Source organism: Delphinus delphis, chromosome 20 (genome assembly GCF_949987515.2).
Source record: "Delphinus delphis chromosome 20, mDelDel1.2, whole genome shotgun sequence".
In the NCBI taxonomy this organism is placed as follows: domain Eukaryota; kingdom Metazoa; phylum Chordata; class Mammalia; order Artiodactyla; family Delphinidae; genus Delphinus; species Delphinus delphis.
The window spans coordinates 13,686,300-13,705,372 of NC_082702.1; the positions used below are offsets into that span (position 1 = coordinate 13,686,300).

A 19,073-nucleotide genomic window follows, 5' to 3' on the forward strand; every position below is an offset into this window, starting at 1 on the left:
CTCGTGGCGCAGTGGTTAAGAATCTGCCTGCCAATGCAGGGGACACAGGTTCGAACCCTGGTCTGGGAAGATCCCACATGCCGCGGAGCAACTAAGCCCACGCACCAGAACTACTGAACCTGCACTCTAGAGCCCACAAGCCACAATTACTGAGCCCGTGTGCCACAACTACTGAAGCCCGCGTGCCTAGAGCCTGTGCTCCGCAACAAGCCACCGCAATGAGAAGCCGGCACACAGCAACGAAGAGTAGCCCCCGCTCGCCGCAACTAGAGAAAGCCCGCGTGCAGTAGCAAAGACCCAATGCAGCCAAAAATAAATTAAAATAAATTTAAAAACGAAAAGTTCAACAAAAAGTTTGGAAATACTTTCACTCATAAAGTGAAAGGTAAAACAAAGGGGGCAGATTGTTAACAATTCTCTTCTTTCTACTTTTCTGTATGTTTTTAAAATTTCAGAATAAAATGTTGGAGGGATTCCCTGGCCGTCCAGTGGTTAGGACTCCTTGCTCTCACTGCCAAGGGCTCGGGTTCGATCCCTGGTTGGGGAACTAAGATCCCGCGTGCCCCATGGTGCGGCCGAAAAAAAAATATGGAGCCGGGAAAGAACCCCATCCAAGAGCTACTTCTTTAAAATTTTTGTCAATGTCAAATCAGCAGGGAGCTGAGGCAGGCTTCCCCTACCCCTCGGTCCCCACAGCCCATCCTGGATGCCTCCGATCCCCTGGGCCCCTCACAACCACCGAACCCCAAACTGACCTGGGCATCTCCCTCAAACTTGTTATTTCTTCCAACTTGTCTCATGGAGGCCCCACTGTCTCCAGGTCCCAGGCCAGGGCCTCAATCTGGATGCCTCCCCTCTACAGCCTATCTCCTCGGCCTCCAAGACATCTCTCCCACCAGCTCTTCCTGTCGTTTCCTGCCTCTGCCATGCTCTACCTCTTGTAGGGCTTTTTGAGTACCTGAACATACAATGTCATCACCCCTTATTGGGTGTTTTATCTTGCCCGTGTCTCATTAACAACATTATGTTACACACTGTATGCATTATGTTACAAGATCCCAGGCTGGGTCACACACTGTAGGTGCCATTTGGTAGGATAAATACAGCAGACACTGCCAATTGACTCCCAATATCTGCTCTTACCTTCTTCCTGCTCTTCTCTTCTTCCTGGTAAGAGACCTCCATACTTAGCTCAACACATGAATGAAGTCTACCATCCTAGCCTTCCTTACAGTGACATGTGGCCATATGGTAAGTTCCGGCCAATAGGATAAATGTGAGCAGAAGTGATGTGAGCCATTTCTACGTTGTTCCTTTAAAAGAACTGAGGTGCCCTCCTCTGTCTTCTCTTGTCTCCTACTGGCTAGAATGAGAAGGTGGTGGTGCACCCTCTTGGACCATATGGATAAAGGCAATATTTCAAGGATGGCAGAGCAACGAGATGGAAGGAATCTGGGCTTCTGACACCATGATCAACCTACCAGTAGACTGTTACATGAAAAAGAAATATATCTGTCACTTGTTTAAGCTACGGTGATTTAGGTTCTTTTGTTAGAGCTGTGGAATTAATGCTCTGATTAACTCATTCTCTTACCTATCAATTTTCTGAACTGAATGCACACTTTGCTTATGGCAATGAATCCTCTCAATAAATATAACACTGAAACACCTGCAGATTCTATCAGGCACACTGGGATGGGTGGTGTTGGTTGAACTGACACCCCCCCCGCCAACAACTGCCCTTGGGATCAGGAGCCCTTACGGATAACATCGTCTCCAAACTGGTGCTGGGCGATGTGCTGGAAGAGGGTGGTGAGCACAGGCAGCAGGGCCACGGTGGTGTAGGTGAGGTTCTGGCCCACACCCTTCACCTGCGTGCGTGTCTGCGACACCTTGCCTAGCCGCAGGTTCTCCACCATCTTCTCGATGTCCTCCGAGGCACTCTCAAAGAAGGAACGGAGGCCAGCCTTCACGATCTCGGGGCCAGACTTCATCACGGTCCTAACAGGGAAGTGGGGGCAAACCAGCTTCAGAATCTGAGATTCAAGATTGAGGGGAGTCTAGGAGCACAGGGGTTGGGGGTGGGAGCACGGTTAGAATGGGAGTGGGCACCACGACCCTTAGCCCCACCTGGCATCCAGGGAGCGTGCCAGGATATGAAGACAGTTGACCACAGCTGGGGCATCCGTCCCTTGGGGAGGAAGTTGGGCTTGGGTGAAGAAAGGGTTATGGGGACAGTACCTCCCTCTACAGCCAACTCAGCTGATCTCTCTTCATCCATCCCCACCCCACCTAGACTCCCATAGGCCCCTGTCCTTCCCTCATCCTGGCTGTGATCCCCCTGCCTGTCCCTCCCCCATCCTGGCCCTGACCTCTGGGCCATCACCGTCTGGTGATGAGTCTGAGAGTTCCATGACGGCAGGGCCCAGGACTATCCCATCACTGCTCTGTCCCCAGGACCACCCACTCCATGTGCAAGTCCAGAGGAAGAACACAGTGAAAGTTGTTCAGATTAAGGCATGAACCGGGGCCATATTTCTTCAGGGCGAGGGGTTGTGAAGAGGGGAAGAGAGGGAAGATTGGAGAGAAGGGCTCGGGAGCAGAGCTACTTACCAAAGAGAGAGACTCGGTGACGGACAAGAGCGGCAAGCTTGCAGAAGAGGCTGAAGAAAGAGAAAGAAACAGGACAGGAGAAACAGGGAGCGAGGACACCAAGGGGACACAATGAGAGGAGGAGGGACAGGGAAGACAGGGGGAGAGGGACAGAAGACAGAGCCAGGAGGAGAAAGGATGATGGGGGAGAAAACGAAGGAGACAGAGGGGGTGCAGAGGGGCAGAGAGATGAACCGGCTTGAAAGTCACAAGCAGTAACTGGTATGCTGGGGGTGGGGAGTCCGGTCTGCCTTTCTGACAGGGTGACCAATTAGTCCCAGGTTGCCTGAAAGTCCCATGTCCTGGGGCACACCAGGACGGTTGGTCACCCTATAGCCCTTCCATCACCTCTGCAGGTAGACTGATCAGTGCCCAGCACCTAGGACAGAGCCTCTAAGGTCCAAGGGTGGGAGGAAAAGATCCAGGATTACAATGCGGTGAGGTCAGGGGTGTGAGTCACAGGTCCCAGGGGGGCGCACCTGGTGATCATTTCCTTCTCCTTGTTGGAGGCGTGGCCACCACTGCCCAGCACTTTGGCTGGTGTGGACAGGAAATAGAGACAGTGGTTGGTGAAGTACTGGTTGATCAAAGGCAGCAGGATCTGGGGGCGTGGGGAAGAGACGAAGGGGACTGGGTGAAGAGAGAGGAGAGCCCACCAGTCCCCAGCCTCCTCCAGCTTCTGAGCCCGCCTCTCACCTTGGCAAAGAATTTAATCTCCTGTTCGTGAGGGGACTTTTCCACTCGTCCACTGCTGACCACAGCCTCTGGTGGGGGAAGGCAAATAGGGGTCATGGTGGCTTCAAGGCTAGGGAACTCAGGGTTTTCTGAGGGGGCAGGGTTGGGATATGATAGGAGATTGCCTCCTGGTATGAAGTCACTTGTATTGGCTTTGAGGTAAACCTCTCTCCCCTATCTTTCATCTGATCCCCCTAACTCCTTGATCAAACCCTTCCTGAGACTGAAAATGGGGAGGAGGACAAACTGGGATGGGGTAAGGCCATGGAACATCGCTCTCCTCACCAATCACAAGTCCTTTTCTTTCTGAACTTCAGTATCTGGCACTGAGTAGATGTGGAATGAATGAATGAAACAAGAAGTCAATGTAGACAGATTAGATTCAACTTTAAAGTGGAAATCTGTTTCAGTCGTCATCGTCATCATCGTAGTGACGGTAATAATTCATATTATTAAACTAATAGTACTATTAAAATAATAATAATAATAAAAAATAAGGCTCCAATTACTAAACACTCGCTATGTCCCCTGGCACTGTGAGAAATGTTCTTGCACAATCTCCTCCCAACCTGGAGGCCTGTATACTTGGTCCTTCATTCCCATTTTACAGATGAGGAAATGGAGGTGAAATAGCTCACTCCAGGTCACTCAGCAAATAAGTGACAGAACTGTAGCTGGTTATGGTGAACAGAATCCCCCTTTCACAGATGAGCAAACTGAGGTTCAGGGAGGAGAGGGAATTGCCAGGAGGCTGTGCGGCATGGAGGTCTGGCTCACGTGGGATTTGGGGTGAGATGTATGAGTGAATCCTGCTGGGCCACTCACTCACCTGAAGGGAATTTGGGGGTCCCTGGGTGGCTCTTAAGGGGAATGCTGGGGCTCTCTAGGGGAAGCAGGAAGGGATCATAGGGGGCCCAGCTGTGATTCTTAGTGGTATATAAGAGGCATCTGTGGGGCATCCCAACAGCCTCAGCCTTCAGAATAGATCCAGAATCTGCCCAGTTCTCACTCTCTTCTGCTCCTGCCCCCCTCAGTCTGCTCCCACAGGCAGCCAGAGGGAGCCTGTGAATACCCAAGGCAGATCAGGGCCCTCTCCTGCTTAGAATGCTCCCGTGGCACCATCTCACTCACAGCAAAAAACCACAGTCCTCACCATGGCCTGCAAAGCCCGTCACGATCTGCCTGTCACTGACCCCATTTCCTCTCACTCTTCCCCTCTGTCACTCTGCTTCAGCCACATGGGCCTCCTAATACGCACATCAGCGACCGCTGCACTGGTTGTTCCTCTCCCTAAAATACTCTCCCCACACGACCACATAGCTCTCTCCCCAGCTTCCTGGAATACTCTAGTTATTTATTTGACCGCACAGCAGGGCACGTGGGATCTTAGTTCCCCGACCAGGGATCAAACCCATGACCCCTGCAGTGGAAGTGCAGCATCTGAACCACTGGACCGCCAAGAAGTCCTGGAACACTCCGTTTAAAATTACAACCGGCCCACACTCCCAACCCTCTTTAGCTAGCTCTAGTGTATTCCTCTTCCCATAACACTAATGACTTTCTGACACACTCAGTGATCTCCTTATTTCCGACTTTAAATGGCTGAATCCACCACAGGAATGTAAGTTGCAGGAGGACAGGGATCTTTGTCTTCTTGTTCACTGTCTTATTGTCAACCCCTAGAACAATGTCTGGCACAATGATTAGATGAGGGGAGGAAGGAGAAATGAATGAACTGGGTGCCTTTGTGAAACTGCAGCTAGGGCGGGGACGGGGAGGGAATTCTCCGTACCCAGATGGGCGATAAACTCCTGAGAAATGTCCATCCAGCGGAGCAACTGCTGCAGGAAGCCGAAGGCGAACCGTTTCTCAATGGAAGACGTGTCCAGTTCCATGTCCTTAAGGCCCCTGCGTGCACGCAGAACGAGAGGTCAGCCCAGACGCAGAGCCGCCGTGTTTCCCGCCTCTTTCCAGTTCGGCCTGGACTCCCCCAGGCCGTGCCTCCGCTTTCCAGGCCCCACCCTTCTTAGGCTCCTCCCCTCTCTGGCCCCGCCTCTGCCCCCAGGCCCCTCCCCCATCATCTTCCTCTCTCTGTCTCCGCCTCCGCTACCTAGGACTCACCTATCCCAGCTTTTGCCGGGGTTCCGCCCACTTTCCCTACCCCTCCCGGGCCAGCCTTCCAGCCCGCTTGCCTGGTGACCGCGTAGCCGTTCATCTGCAGGAACTTCAGCAGCTCCTGGGCCTTCTCTCTATCTCGTGCCTTCTCCTTGGCCGTGAGCGTGTCGTAGGGAACCAGCAGGGGGTGCGTCCCACCACCTGGGGCAGCAAAGACCAGAAATCAGGGGCGTGGGGGTTGACCCAGGCTGCTCATTGAAGTGGTTCCTGAAGTTGAGGGTGTGCATAATTATAGTAATAAAGACAGAGATAAGAATAACCAAACATTGCTTTCAGAGTCTCCTCACATCCTCACCACAGCCCTACAGGAGTAAATGCTGTGGTTATCCCCATGGTAGAGACACAGAAACGAAGCTTCAGTGGGGTGAAAGCAACTGTTCAAAGTCACACAGCTCTAACCCAGGCCCTTATGACTCCGGAGCCTGTGACTAGGGGACTACGGCGAAGGGGAGTCTGTGCGGCGTGGGATGGGTGCCTCACCCTTGGCTTCCAGCTCCTGTTTCTTCTTCCGTCCCCATGTGTTGTGGTAATTTTCCGCCAGTTGCTCTGCCATGGCCTGGGAGAGGATGCAAAGGGTCAAAGCCCACATTCAGAGGATGTCTTCCTCTCCCTACAGACACCTCCAGTCCCCAAATAAAGGATCAGAAGACTCACCTGCAGCTCCCGGGACAGGGTAACTCCGGTGAGGTCGGGGGGCTGGGGGTTGTAGCCTTCCCGTGGATCATAGGTCTGGGGAGACAAGGGAAAGATGGACGGACTAGCAGGAAGCCCAGCCCCCAAGCCAATTTATCCCCCCTACCTGGCCCTACACCCCTCCTCTGTGCCCTCTCCTTAAGTCCCTGTCTCTAAGCCACCCTCCTCTCTTCTGCCCTTTGCAGTTCTTCAGACCCATGCCCTCTCCCTTCCCAGATCTCTCAGCCTTCTCCTGCACCCCCTCCTGGCCTTTCCCCTTCTGCTGACCCCACCTTTTTCCCCCCGCGGCCCTTATCCCCCTCTCGACCCCACCTCCTGCCTGGCCCCACCCTCTCCTGGCCCTGCCCCTTATTCCAGCCGCTCACCACCCCCTCATGACCCCGCCCCCTGTCCCAGCCCCGCCTCCACCTGGGCACTTTGGGATATCTTCCGGGTTTTTTTCTTCTCCGTCTTCTCCTCCTCACCCTCCCTGGCTTTCTCTATCGTCCATTCCCAGGCAATCATGGCCTTCAAGGACTCCTTGATGGGCCAGCGGTAAATCTCTTTGTCCTGGGGTAGACAGGAAGGAGTGGAGTTGGTGGAATGGGGTGAGAGGGAGGTGGAGGTAGGAGCCCCTGGCTCAGCCTCACTGGCCTCCAGTGTCCCAAAAGGGGAAAGCCCTGACCATGTGGCTAGGAAGTGGTCCAGTCTGAATTCAATCCAGGTGTCTTACCTGTCCTGTAACAGAGATTCCCAAACTCTCATTATCCCCTTTTATACATGAGACTCAGAGAAGTTAAGTTGTATGGTCAAGGAATCAAACCCAGTCTCTCCAACTCTTTCTAAGAGAAGGGACACTAGGAGTCTGGGGTCTAGGGGAGGCAGCCAAGTTTGAGGGAAGGCAAAGTCCATGGATGGGAAGCCTTAACCCACAGATCCAGCTAGATCCAAGCCCACGAAGCTGCCTCACCCCTCCCTGATCCCCCAAATTTTGGACCCCCAACTTGGGCACCAAGGCTTGGTCACCTTCTCCGAAAACGTCTTGTAGGGCCTCAGCATGGGATGGGTCTTCAGTTCCTCATCTATGTTCTCCCCATAGGACCAGTTGTTCTGGATCTGGAGGTGGAGAGGGGACAGGTGGGGGCAGTGTCACTATGGAGCTGGGCGTGGGAGCAGGATGAGGTGTGGACATACACTGAGAGGGAACCCTAGAGGGGCTGAGGGTTCCAGAGGAGGCTGTGAATCCCAGGAAGAGTTATGGGTCTCAGGGAAATCTGGGGCCCTCCGGCAGGATCTGGGTCTGGGGGAAAGCTGGGGTCTTGAGGAAGGCTGGCAGGGGTGGGGGTTCCTGGGGAGGGGAGGACCATGACGCCAACCTTGTCGAAGGCCCACTTCTCGTGTGTGTACTCCGCAAACTTGTTAATGAAGGAGTCCAGCTTCTCTGGGATGATCACACTATTAGTAGGGTGGGGTCAGCAGATGTTAGGGCTGTGGCCCCTCCTTCCACCTCTGAAACCTCTCCTTCTCCCAGCCCCCAGGCCCCCCTCCTGCCCCCAGGCCTCACTTGAGGGTCTCCACAGGCCGAGGATCAAAGTTGCCTTCGGCGTCCACCGTGGCCTTTTTCTCAGCCTTGGATGAATATGAGGCGTCCACGTAGTCGGGGGGCAGGGCCCCTGCGATGGCACACAGGCAGGGCATAGCCATGCGGTACAGCTCTGGGTCATATTTCTGGGGAGGTCAGGGCAGGGGGGTGTCACTGCAGGCCTGACGGAGCCTTCAAATCCTGGAGCACCAGGACTTCAAACTCACCCCTCCAATCATCACCCCTCTTTCTTGAGCCCTCAAACATGAAGTATGGTCTCTCTCCCTGAAACCCAAACCTCAGACCCACCTGGACTCTCAAACCACCCCTATGCTACCCCCTCCAAGCCCCCAAACTAGAGGCCCATTCCCTCTTCCATAATGTTCAAACCAGAGACCCAACTCATAGATTCTCCTAGATCCAAACCTGCAGAACTGCCTCCCTCCCTGAACCCCCAACTTTGAGGATTTCATTCTGGATCCCTGACTTCGGGCCCCAGACCCTCCAAACCGGCTTCTTTTAGGGCCCTTGGGTGCCCAGACCTTATGGGCCAGAGAGTCAAAGATGCCCCAGAAGAGTTTACGGGTGAGGTGCAGCTCTTCCTCCGAGGTGACCCCATAGTTGGCCCAGCCTGTGGGGAGGCAGTAGTACTTCCAACAACGCTCATAGTGGTTGGTGAGGAGCTGGGTGGGAACAAGAGGGGGACACATAAATGAGGGGGACATAAACAGGTGGCAGATGAATGAAGGCCCAGGGAGGCCCCGGGGTGGGGGTGGGAGGTGCCAGTGCTTTTAAATTATGAAGGAGGTGTGGATTATGCAAATGATATGCTAATAAAGGGGGGAAGGCATGTGTATTGGGAAGTGGTCCTGGACAGTTTATTATGTAAATTTGGCACTCTAATTCAGAGTCAGGATGGGCATTAAATCAGAGCTGGATTTGTCTGGTGTTCTTTATACAAATAAGCATGCAGATATTAATCCATGGGTAGGGTTATGTGCAAATGGGCATACGGATGAAGTGATCTGTGCTTATGTGAATTAACATGGCAAATAGAAACATAGGCAGCACCCCATGCAAACACGTGGTAGCTGGGAAGAGAGCCTCCACCAGCCAATATGCAAATTTGAAATGGGGGCTGATTTAGATGTATTATGCAAAATAGTTAAAATATCTGAGTTGGGGGTATCTCCTTATGCAAACTAGCATGCAAATGAAAATATAATAGGAGAGACAGTGTGCAAATATTCAGGATAGCTGTGGTACTATTTACTCATATAAATGCAGTCATTTGAATAGTGGAAGGCCGGTGGTCTAAGCATGCAAATAAGCATGCTAATTAGAAAAAGTGTGCCCCACGCAAATATATGCTAATTAAGGTGGGGTTGGCTCACTGTTATGCGAATTAAACGCTAATTAGGGAGTGTTAGAGGCACCAATGACGCAAAGTGAATGTTAAAGAGGTTTCTATGGGGCCCGCTGCCCGCGCGTTTTCAGGTTAACTGGCCTAGGCGGTGTGATACAAATGAGCCCCATAGTCCGAGGGCGGAGCAAGCCGGTGGGTGGAGCAAGCTGGTGGGTGGAGCATGGAAATACGCAAGCTGAAGAGGGCTTGCCCTCACCTTGAGCGGCATCTTGGCGAACTCGTTAAGGATGGGCACGTCGAACACCAGGCGCCGCAGCAGGTGCTGCAGCATGGACGGGCGGATGTACCTGCGGGGACATGCACGGGGCGGGGTTATCTCACCCTGAGGCCCGCCCCACCCGTAGCCCCGCCCACCAGTGTCCCGCCCCACCTGCAGAGCGCCATCAGGCATTCCTCGATGACGTCGCGCTGCGCCTTGGTGAGCGATCGGCCGCGGGACAGGCGGTACACCGTGTGAAGCATGGAGTCCACCATGATGGCGCGATGCTCGGTTCCCGCAAAGAGGGGCGCACACTTGGTGATGAGCGGCAGCACCGCCAGGCACAGGTAACGGTTCAGCGCTAGCGCCATCTCCGTGGTGCTGAAAGTGGCCTGGGGCGCAGGGTGGGGACATCAAGCCCTGACACCCGCCCAGGATAACTCTGGGCAAACGACCCGGGCTTCTTCTGATCTTCCCCTGAAAACTTCTTCTCCCAGACTCCACTACCCTTAGTACTTTGGACTATGCAAAATTTCAAATACACGCAAAAGTCCAGGAGCCAATGAATGAACCCTCATTACCCAGATTAGGCTGTTCTGCAGACACCCACCTTCTGCATGCTTTTCCTCTCTACCCTCGCCTTTTTTCCTGTAATATTTCATGCAACCCCCAGCCATATATCATTTTATCCAAAGATACTTCAATATGTATCTCCATTCAGACAAGTATCAATACTTCTATTTAACATTCCATGCTGCCATTATCACACCTCACAGAATTAACGAAATCTCTTAATAATCATGATCAGCTTTCTCTAATTGTCTCAAAAATGGCTTTGCATTTAGCTGCGATTGTTTGGATCAGGGCCCCAGGAAGACCCCCATACTGTACTTGGCTGACAGGTCTCTCCATCAGCAACTGTTCCTTTTCCTCCCCCACTTTTAAGGCTATTTATCTGCTGAAGAAACTGAGTCACGGGTCCAAAGGAATTTCCTACATTTTGGCCTTGGTTGGTCGCTTCCCAGTGGTGTCAGTTAACTTGTTCCTCTGCCCCCTGTATTTCTGATAAACTGGTAGTTATAGATTCAAGTTCCGGGGTTCCCTTTCCCAATAGGGAACAGTCATTTCTCCCATCTTAAGAAGAGCCTTCTCTTGACCAAGTTCACCCAGCCAGCACATCGCCATTTCCCTGCCTCTTCTGTCACCAGCTTGTGTAGACTGTCAACACTCGCTGTCTCCAATACCTCACCTCTCAGCCTCTCTCTGAGAGGGGCTCTCTCTCTCTCTGTTTATTTTTTTTTTGGCTGCACCGCATGGCATATGGGCTCTTCGTTCCCTGACCAGGGGGCAAACTTCCACTGCGCCCCCTGCAGTGGAAGCGTGGAGTCTTAACCACTGGACCGCCAGGGAAGTCCTCCCAGGCTCTCCTAAACCCTTTCCCATAAGGCTTTAGCCCCACCACCTCACTGAAACTGCTTCCCCCATTTGGCCAAACCAATGGTGAGTTATCAGTCTTCATCTTAACTTGGCATTGTCACCTTCTGTTATTATTGTTCTTGTTGTTGTGCACGGGTCTTTGTATCTCCACGGTGCTGAGCCATCACTGAGAATTCTTTTTTATAACCTGAGGTGTTGGAGATTTCCACCCACCCTTTCCCAGAACTCAAGAGTTTTTCTTGGTTTTTGTTTTCTATCTTGATGGTGGGGGAGGGAGGATTATGATATGTACACAAGTTCAGAACAAACAAAAGTGCTGCCACTATTCCCATGACACATCCCACTCTGGAGGCCGGGAGAGTGGCCAGACTGCTCACCGTGTCCAGCGAGGCGGCCGCCCGCATGTCGGGCAGGAAACCCACGTCTAGCACATGCAGCAAGAACTCCTGGTTCTCGATGCCATACACACGGTCCAGGAAGAGCACCATCGACGCCTTGTGGTCCGGCACAAAGGATGCCGACATCTTTGGCTGTACCAGTGCCCCATCTGTGGGCAAGAGAGCGGGGTCAGGGCTGCCCTTGGGGCCCCTCTGCTTCCTCCCCAGCATCAATCCCTTGCTGAGTCCCGCCCCTCCGCACCTTTGCCCAGGGTGGGGATCTGCAGTGGGAGGCTGATGATGCCCACGAGGTCGTCCAGGGGCACGAGGGAGCGCAGGATGGCGCGGATCCGCAGGGCCTCGCCTTTGCCGGCTTCGATTAGCTGGAGAGGGGAGGTGGGCATGTCATCAGGCACCCCCTGCCCCATATGGTCATTCCCCCATTCCACCCCTTCCCAACCCACTGGCAGGTAAAGACTCCGTCTCGTGGGGCTAACTCTAGAATTCCCAGCCCTGACCCCTCTGTCTGTGCTTCTCCCTGCAGCCCTGACTACCACTGGCTTTCATTGCCTGATCTCACGCACTGGACTGAGAGCTCTGTGAGAGCGGGGCCAGGGGCTCTCTCAGCCACTGGTGTGTCCCCGGCATTGCCTAGCCCAGGACCACACGCATAGCAAGAGCTAAATCAATGTTGCTGAATGTCTGAATGAAGAGGTTCAAGGTTGGCTGTGCCCGCCCCCCAGCCCAGCCTTCAGGTCTCACATGCATCTCTGGTGCACAGCGTCCCAGCAGGTCGATCAAGGCAGCGTAGAAGGACATGATGGCATGTCCAAGGTGCACCCGGTTTTCCTCGGGGGGCTCCTCCCCGAAGCTGCAGGGGAAGGCGGGTGGTGTGAGGAGGCAGCGAGGGGCTCGGGGACGGTGGTGGTTCTGTTGAGGAAGGGGCAGGAGACTCACAGCTCACGCCGCCGGTCCCTGCGGACTCCTGGGCCATCCCTCGCGGGGTCCTCGGAGATGCGGATGGCCTCTTCGATGGTGGCCAGCAGCCCCGAGCTGCCCTCGCCCCGCAGGGCAGGCCCAAAGCACTCAGGCTTGCGGATCAGCAGACGCACCACCACATTGGCATTCTCCTCCACGCTCTCACCTGGCGGCTCGCGGGGTCAGGAGGCCTCATGAGCCACTGCCCAGGGTCCCTCCCTGGACAGCCCCTGACCTGGCACCTCAGGGGTGAACGTCAGGCCCCCGTTGACCTCCAGACCCTGCCCCGCGCCCACTTGGAGGCATCCCTGCCCAGGCCAGGCCTGTGGCCCAGGATGTGGGCCACACCCGAGGGAGGCTTTGGCCAGTGACCCCCAGCCTCCCGCCCTGTTACCACCACCCCTTGCCTCACCGTTGACGAAGACGGCAAAGCGCAGGAAGTCCAGGTAGCGCTCGCCGCCGCAGGGGTTCCAGCCGATGTCTGGGTACCCTTTGGCCAGGAGGATGGGGCAGCTTTGGAGGCCACAGCCTGCCAGGTAGGACACCACCTGGGGGCACAGGAGGCTCAGCCAGAGACTATACCCACACCACCTTCCTCCCCGAGGCTCAAGTCCTTGCCCATCCCTGGAGCTCCGCAATCCAATTTGGATCCCTCAGCAAACAATAACCCTCATCCTCCACCATCATCTCCCACCTGGACCATCGCAGCCACCTCCTCCCTGGGCTCACTGTTCCCTTCAACCCCTAGTCTGTCCCCCACACAGTCAGAGAGACCCCTACTGTCTCACTTAGGGCTAAAGCCAGAGCCCTTGCTGTGGCCCACAGACCCTCCACACAATCTGCCCTTGTCAACTCCCTGCCCTCACATCCTAGCACTCACCCTGTCTCCCTCTGCTCCAAGCACACTGCTCTCTCTGCCGTTCCTCAGACTCATCAGGTTCACTCCTGCCTCAGGGCCTTTGCACTGGCTGCTTCCCAGCTTGGAATGCTCTTCCCCCTCACGTCCATATGGCCCCCATCTCCTTCAGAGCTTTACCTGAAGGTCACTTTCTCAGTGAGGCTTTCTCTGACCACTTGTGTCTAAACTCAGACACCCTCCCGACACTTGACATTTCTCTCCCTTGCTCACGTTTTCTCCTCCTTAACACTCGTCACTAGCTAATACACCACATATTTTACTTCTTCATCTTGTTTAGTGTCCCTCCTCCCAACTAGAATGTCAGCTTCACAAGGACAAGGATTTTTGACTCTCAATCACTGTCATACGCCTGCTGCCTTGGATGGGTCCTGACACATAGTAGATGCTCAAAAACATTTGTTAAATAAATAATACTATAATAGTAGACAACTGTTAGAGAGTGCTTACTGCTTTGTAAATGCTTTCGTGAGTTAACTTATGTAATCCTCAGAACAACTGTATGAAATTGTTTCTATTATATTCATTCTACAAATAAGGAGATGGAGGCATGGAGAATTTAAGCCACTTGTCCAAGGCCACAGAGCAAGAGAGTGGGGCTGGGAGTAGGGGCGGGGAGTTGAATCTAAGTTGCTGAGCTCCAGAGCCCATGCCTTTCACTGCTACACACAGAAGCAGGGAGCACAGAGGGCCAAGAAACGTGCCAAGCCCACGTGGCTGGGGAGGGTGGGTGTGGATTTTCACTCAGCCCTGTGAGCGAGTGACTGGGTCCTGTCCCTTTGCTGCAAATTATTCCCCTTCTGATTCCGTTCTGGACCATGCACAATGGCACTCATAGAGTGGGACCCAAATCAGCAGGTGCCCCAAGCGGCCAGGTATGGGCCAGGCCTTCTCCCTCCACACCTTCTCCAGATCCTGCTCCTGCAACGCCAAGGCCAGCTCGTTGTTGTCGATGACGGAGGCAGCTGCCACATCCAGGGGCGTGGAGCCCTGCATGCCTGTCGGGGTGAGAGGCAGTGAGAATGCTCTTCGGAGGTGCCTAGCTGACTGTCTCACTTTTGCTTGCCTCACCTCCTCCAGGAAGCCCTCCTTGACCACCCCTTTTCCAGCCTGGGTCAGGTGCCTCCTCTGACTGTGCTTCTCCATCCCAGGCCTGACCAGTCCAGGCTGACACTGTCTGGGATGGGTTTGTCTACCCCACTCCACTGTGAACCCCATTAGGGCCAGGGCCAGGGCTGTCTGGGTATCCCCAGCACTTCTCATTACAGGTCCAGATCCAGGGTGAGTTAAGAGTGAGTATTTGTTAAATGACTAAGTGAGCCAGCGGAGAGTGGGGCCAGCCTGGGTGGACCGCCAGGAGTGGGCTCGGGGTTCCTCACCCAGGCCAATGCCGCTGTTCTCCAGCAGGTAGCTCAGGTGGTCAAACATGGAGCGCTGGTTCTGCCGGCTGATGCGGCAGAAGTAGCAGAGGAAGCGGCAGCAGCTGGTCACCATCTTGGGGAAGCGGATCTCCTGGGCAAGCAGGGTGGGCTGGTGGTCAGTGCCTGCCCTCCGGGGCCCCCTCCCCTGAGCTCGCCGGCCCACGCAGCCCCCTTACCTTGGATTCGCCACCCCCAAGGACATTCACCATGACCTCCATGACTGTCTCATGCATGCCCAGCGCCCGCATCAGGTTCGGGTGTTGGTAGAAGACTTTGTTGTTCATGATGTTCCTGTGGACAGGTAGAGTGCGTGGAGGCAAGTCCAGGGAGAGCCTCCAGACCCTTGCAGGAGCCATCACCACCACTGTGGTAAAAGTTAACATTTCCTGAACTCCTAGTCTGTGCCCGGCACCGCTCCCTTTACAGATCTGAACTCATTCAATCCTTATGTCCACTCTGGGAGGCGGGAACTAGAATTATCCCTCTTTCACAGACAAGGAAACCAGAGGGTCCAAGGTGGGCTCCCCTGGGGCGGAGATCTCTATCATGTTGCATGTTGTAACCCCAAGTGCCTAGAAAGGGCCTGGCACACAGTAGGTGCTCAATAGATGTTTGCTGAGTGAATGAATGAGGCTCACTTGGCACTGAGTGCTCAAGACTATTGTTATCATAATTATTATTACTGTTATTACCGCTACATGAGCTCACTGAAGCCGCACCACAACTCTTCAAGATAAGCGCGGCTCTTCCCCAGTTTAGAGATGAAGAAACCGAAGTTCAAAGAGGGTACATCTTGAGCCAAGAGTCACAGGTGAGCAGGAGCTGTTACCCAGGGGTGGGTGGAGAGGTAACGGGGTGGGGGGTGGTGGACATTACCTAGGGAGATGGGCTAGCTGCTGGGAGGAGCACACCCCCCTGAGGATGGAGCATAAGTAGGGAAGGACACATTATTGCGTCCAGAGGACGTGAGCCGGTGGACAAGCTTGAGCCAGAAGGTCTCCCCTCCCTTCCCCGGGGACGTGCAGCGTCAGGGGAGGGGCGGGGCCTCACCCAATGCTCTGGATCATGAGGTTTTCCTCCTGGAGGCCCATCTGCACGATGAGCAGGGACCGGATCTGGCCAAGGCACTCAAGCAGGCTCATGGTGTCCTCCACGGAGGAGGGTGAGATAGTATAGGCCCGGGGCAGGGCACGCAGCAGCTCCCCGAGCCCATCGTATTGCCGGTGCAGGAGGCTGAACATGGCCCGTACCAGCTCGGGGCTCTGCACGAAGTCCTCATGGGCCCAACGCACCACTGTGTGGGACACCAGCTCCTGCAGCGACTCTGGGAAGGGGACACAAGGGTAGGAACACTCTTCCTGGCCAGGGCCTTGAGCGAAAACGGTACAGAGGGCGCCCCTCTTTCCAGAGGGCTTCTCAGTTACTAACCACCCACCCCCCGCCCTCCCCCTGCCAGGAGGGGGCGGATTCTGGCAGATTTTGCTCTGTGGCTCTAGGAGTCTCCCTATCCTCTTCACCCTATACCCAGACCGTAAGTGCCCCCCTAAAAGCTTTAGGGGGAAAAAGCATTTGTATCACTGCAAAGTACCAGAGCGTTATTCTGAGCGCCTTTGAAAGTGCAAGTGGTAATTCCATTTGTTCTGTAAAAACACTGCTGATTTTTCATCATGGGAGACAACAGACACAAAGAAAAACTGTGAAGACTTTGGTGTCATCTGAAAATTATGTCAAAAATGAACTCTTTTTATTTTCCCTGGCGATGTCCCCAGGACTCTCCTCTTCTATATCCAGCATCAATTTCTCTCCCTGTCTCTCTTTCTCTCCCAACCCTTTTTCTTCCCAGGATTTCTGGGAGAGAAGACAGATGTCTCCTGTGTCTCAGGGTCAGGAGAAACCTTCCTGCACTGGCACTGAATGATGGTGTCAATTCATGACCTGTGACATGTCCTACCTTCCTTCCATCTGCTCTACACGATCTGGACCCATCACTTCTGACTTCATATTCTGTACCTCTCCTCCGGCTCACTCTGCTCCAGCCAGACTGGTCTCTAAAGGCACCAAGCATCTTCCTGCCTCAGGGCCTTTGCACTGGCTGTTCCATCTGTACCAATCATCTTTCCCCAGATCTTTGCATACCTCACTCCCCCACTCCAACCTCTCCATCTTTGTCCCTCTCTCTCCTCTCACTCAGCTTTAGTTTTCTTCTTAATATGTGTGGCCATCTGACATTATGGTATATGTATATTGGTATCTTTTGTAATATTCTAAACTCCTTGAAGGCAGGGACTTTGACTCTTCCCCCTATTACGTTCCCTGGCCCTACCAACAGTGCCTGGCCCGGAGTTGACCCAATAAAATTTCTTGAATGTTATAGAATAAACCCTCCACCAATGTTAGGGACTCTCTCCTTGTTATATGGTGTTAATATCTAGTTTGCCTAATGACCCATGGGCCCAACATTTATCACGACTGCTTTCCTAAGCCCTCAGCATAGGAATCATTTCACCAAGAAATAAGGGAAAAACAAAGAAAAGCCACAAGTACGTGGAAGCCATGGTGGTGCAGGAGATGCCCCATCCCAAGGTTGGATGTATGCCTCTGCTCTGGCCGCCATGCCCCACACTGTTCCAACACACACACTGTGCAGCCCCAACTTCGGCGCCACGCCTCCAGCATGCCTCCCCTCTCACCCCTCTCTCCACTCCTCCTCTCTCGTTAATACCCATCCACCCGTCCCTTGGGCTACTCCTGGTGGCCTGTCTTGGACCCAGAAACTCCCCAAGCGCAGGGCTGCTTGGCCCACCCCTGTGCCATCCCTGGTGGCCCCGGTCCTCACGGGGTTTGTGCTCCTCAGCAGGTGGCTCCTCCTCCGGTTTCTCCTCCTTCTTCTTCAGCAGCCGTACCTTCTCCAACAGGCTCATCAGGCGGCTGCCCAGGGTGGCTTCTTCCTCTGGTTCTTCCTCCTCCCCCGCCAGCTGAATTCCTGGAGGTGGTCAAGAAGAGAGAGCGTGTCATTCATCCGTTTGCTTATTCATCTGCTCTATCATTTCCTTCTTTATTCATTCATGTGTTCACTCACTCATTTCTCATTCATGTGTGCATTCACGGGGGGTTCCATTTGTTTCTTTATATGTTCATGTTTGTTCATTTATTCATTCCTTGAATCATTTGTCTTTTAAATCAACTATTGCAAGTATCTTCAAAGAGCTAAAGGAAACCAAGTCTAAAGTATTAAAGAGAATTATGATGGCAATGACTCATCAAACAGAGAATATTAATAGAGGTAGATAATATACAAAATAACCATACAGAGTTGAAAAGTACAAAAACTGACATTTAAGAAACACTAGAGGGGTACAACAGCATACTTGAGCTGGTAGGAGAAAGAATCAATGAACTTGAAGGTAGAACAACGGAGGTTATCCAGTCTGAAGAAAAACTAACAGAGCCTCAGAGACCTGTGGGACACCATCTAGTGTACCAACAGATGCATAATGGGAGTCCTAGGAGGAGAGATGAGGAAGGAGCAGAAAAATATTTGGAAAAATAATGGCCTCAAAGTCCCAAATTTGATGAAAAATATTAATCTACACATCCAAGAAACTAGGTGGCCTAGGGGTTAGGGTTCCTGGCTTTCACTGCCGTGGCCTGGGTTCGATCCCTTGTTGGGGAACTGAGATCCCACAAACCTCATGGTGCGGCAAAAACCAAAAACAGCTCAAGTAGGATAAATTCATTGAGCTCCACACCTAGATAGATCATACTCAAACTGCCTAAAGGCAAAGGTAAAGAGAAATCTTGAAAGCCAGCCAGGGAAAAATGACTCATCACATATAAGAAAATCTTAGTAAGATTATCAGCTGACTTATGAGAAAAAATAGAGGTCAGCCATCCACCCCTCCAGCCATCCTTCTTTTCATTCATCCAACCAGTCAGCCATCTCTTCACGCATTTCTTTATTTGGCCATCCTTCTCTCCATCAGTTCACACACTCTTCCATCCAGCTATAGCTACAGCCATGTGTCCACATATACATCCACCCAAATACCCACATAAACATATCCTTCCAATCATCATCCACCTGTTCACTGACATGTTCATTCATTCAGTCACTCATTCATTTTACCAACAGGTACTGCACGAATACTGTAGATATTTAAGATCAGGAAAACTTCAAGACAGGTCTCAAGAGCAAGTTTGGGAGGAGGATTCTCTGATCTCCTCTCTTACCACAGTGTGTCAGCAGGTCTTGATGAAATTCGAGCAAATCCTGTCGGATCTCTTCAGGGACAGGACAATCTTCCTCGTCGTCAGCATCTTTGAAGTGCAATAGCATGTTGATCTAGGGGAAGGTCAAAGATTAGAATGAGGGTCAGAGACCCCAGAGCAGGAACTCTGAAGTCAAGGATCAAAGACCCTATCGTGAGTTCCTGTCTAAGGTCATTAGCGAAGAATATCTGGGCGACTAAATGTTCGAAAGGAGTCAGGGTCAGTCTGCGGTGA

At 53.1% G+C, this 19,073-nt stretch overlaps 1 protein-coding gene across 2 annotated transcripts in view; it reads right to left on the reverse strand.

Annotated features, from left to right (window-relative positions):
* Positions 1 to 19,073, reverse strand: part of RYR1 (ryanodine receptor 1) — a 117,747-nt gene that overhangs the window by 56,612 nt on the left and 42,062 nt on the right. For both annotated transcript variants that reach the window (XM_059999263.1, XM_059999264.1), the window contains exons 37-63: positions 18,801 to 18,912; positions 17,407 to 17,553; positions 15,621 to 15,894; positions 14,747 to 14,861; positions 14,529 to 14,661; positions 14,053 to 14,147; positions 12,646 to 12,781; positions 12,213 to 12,399; positions 12,018 to 12,126; positions 11,518 to 11,638; positions 11,256 to 11,425; positions 9,613 to 9,833; positions 9,439 to 9,529; positions 8,359 to 8,499; positions 7,799 to 7,962; positions 7,611 to 7,689; positions 7,261 to 7,350; positions 6,664 to 6,804; positions 6,217 to 6,291; positions 6,043 to 6,118; positions 5,580 to 5,703; positions 5,180 to 5,295; positions 3,349 to 3,416; positions 3,132 to 3,253; positions 2,614 to 2,663; positions 2,131 to 2,191; positions 1,763 to 2,001 (exon numbers count right to left, since the gene is read on the reverse strand). In XM_059999263.1, the coding sequence (XP_059855246.1) occupies positions 1,763 to 2,001; positions 2,131 to 2,191; positions 2,614 to 2,663; positions 3,132 to 3,253; positions 3,349 to 3,416; positions 5,180 to 5,295; positions 5,580 to 5,703; positions 6,043 to 6,118; positions 6,217 to 6,291; positions 6,664 to 6,804; positions 7,261 to 7,350; positions 7,611 to 7,689; positions 7,799 to 7,962; positions 8,359 to 8,499; positions 9,439 to 9,529; positions 9,613 to 9,833; positions 11,256 to 11,425; positions 11,518 to 11,638; positions 12,018 to 12,126; positions 12,213 to 12,399; positions 12,646 to 12,781; positions 14,053 to 14,147; positions 14,529 to 14,661; positions 14,747 to 14,861; positions 15,621 to 15,894; positions 17,407 to 17,553; positions 18,801 to 18,912 (3,457 nt within the window). The remainder of the gene's footprint in view (positions 1 to 1,762; positions 2,002 to 2,130; positions 2,192 to 2,613; positions 2,664 to 3,131; positions 3,254 to 3,348; positions 3,417 to 5,179; positions 5,296 to 5,579; positions 5,704 to 6,042; positions 6,119 to 6,216; positions 6,292 to 6,663; positions 6,805 to 7,260; positions 7,351 to 7,610; positions 7,690 to 7,798; positions 7,963 to 8,358; positions 8,500 to 9,438; positions 9,530 to 9,612; positions 9,834 to 11,255; positions 11,426 to 11,517; positions 11,639 to 12,017; positions 12,127 to 12,212; positions 12,400 to 12,645; positions 12,782 to 14,052; positions 14,148 to 14,528; positions 14,662 to 14,746; positions 14,862 to 15,620; positions 15,895 to 17,406; positions 17,554 to 18,800; positions 18,913 to 19,073) is intronic.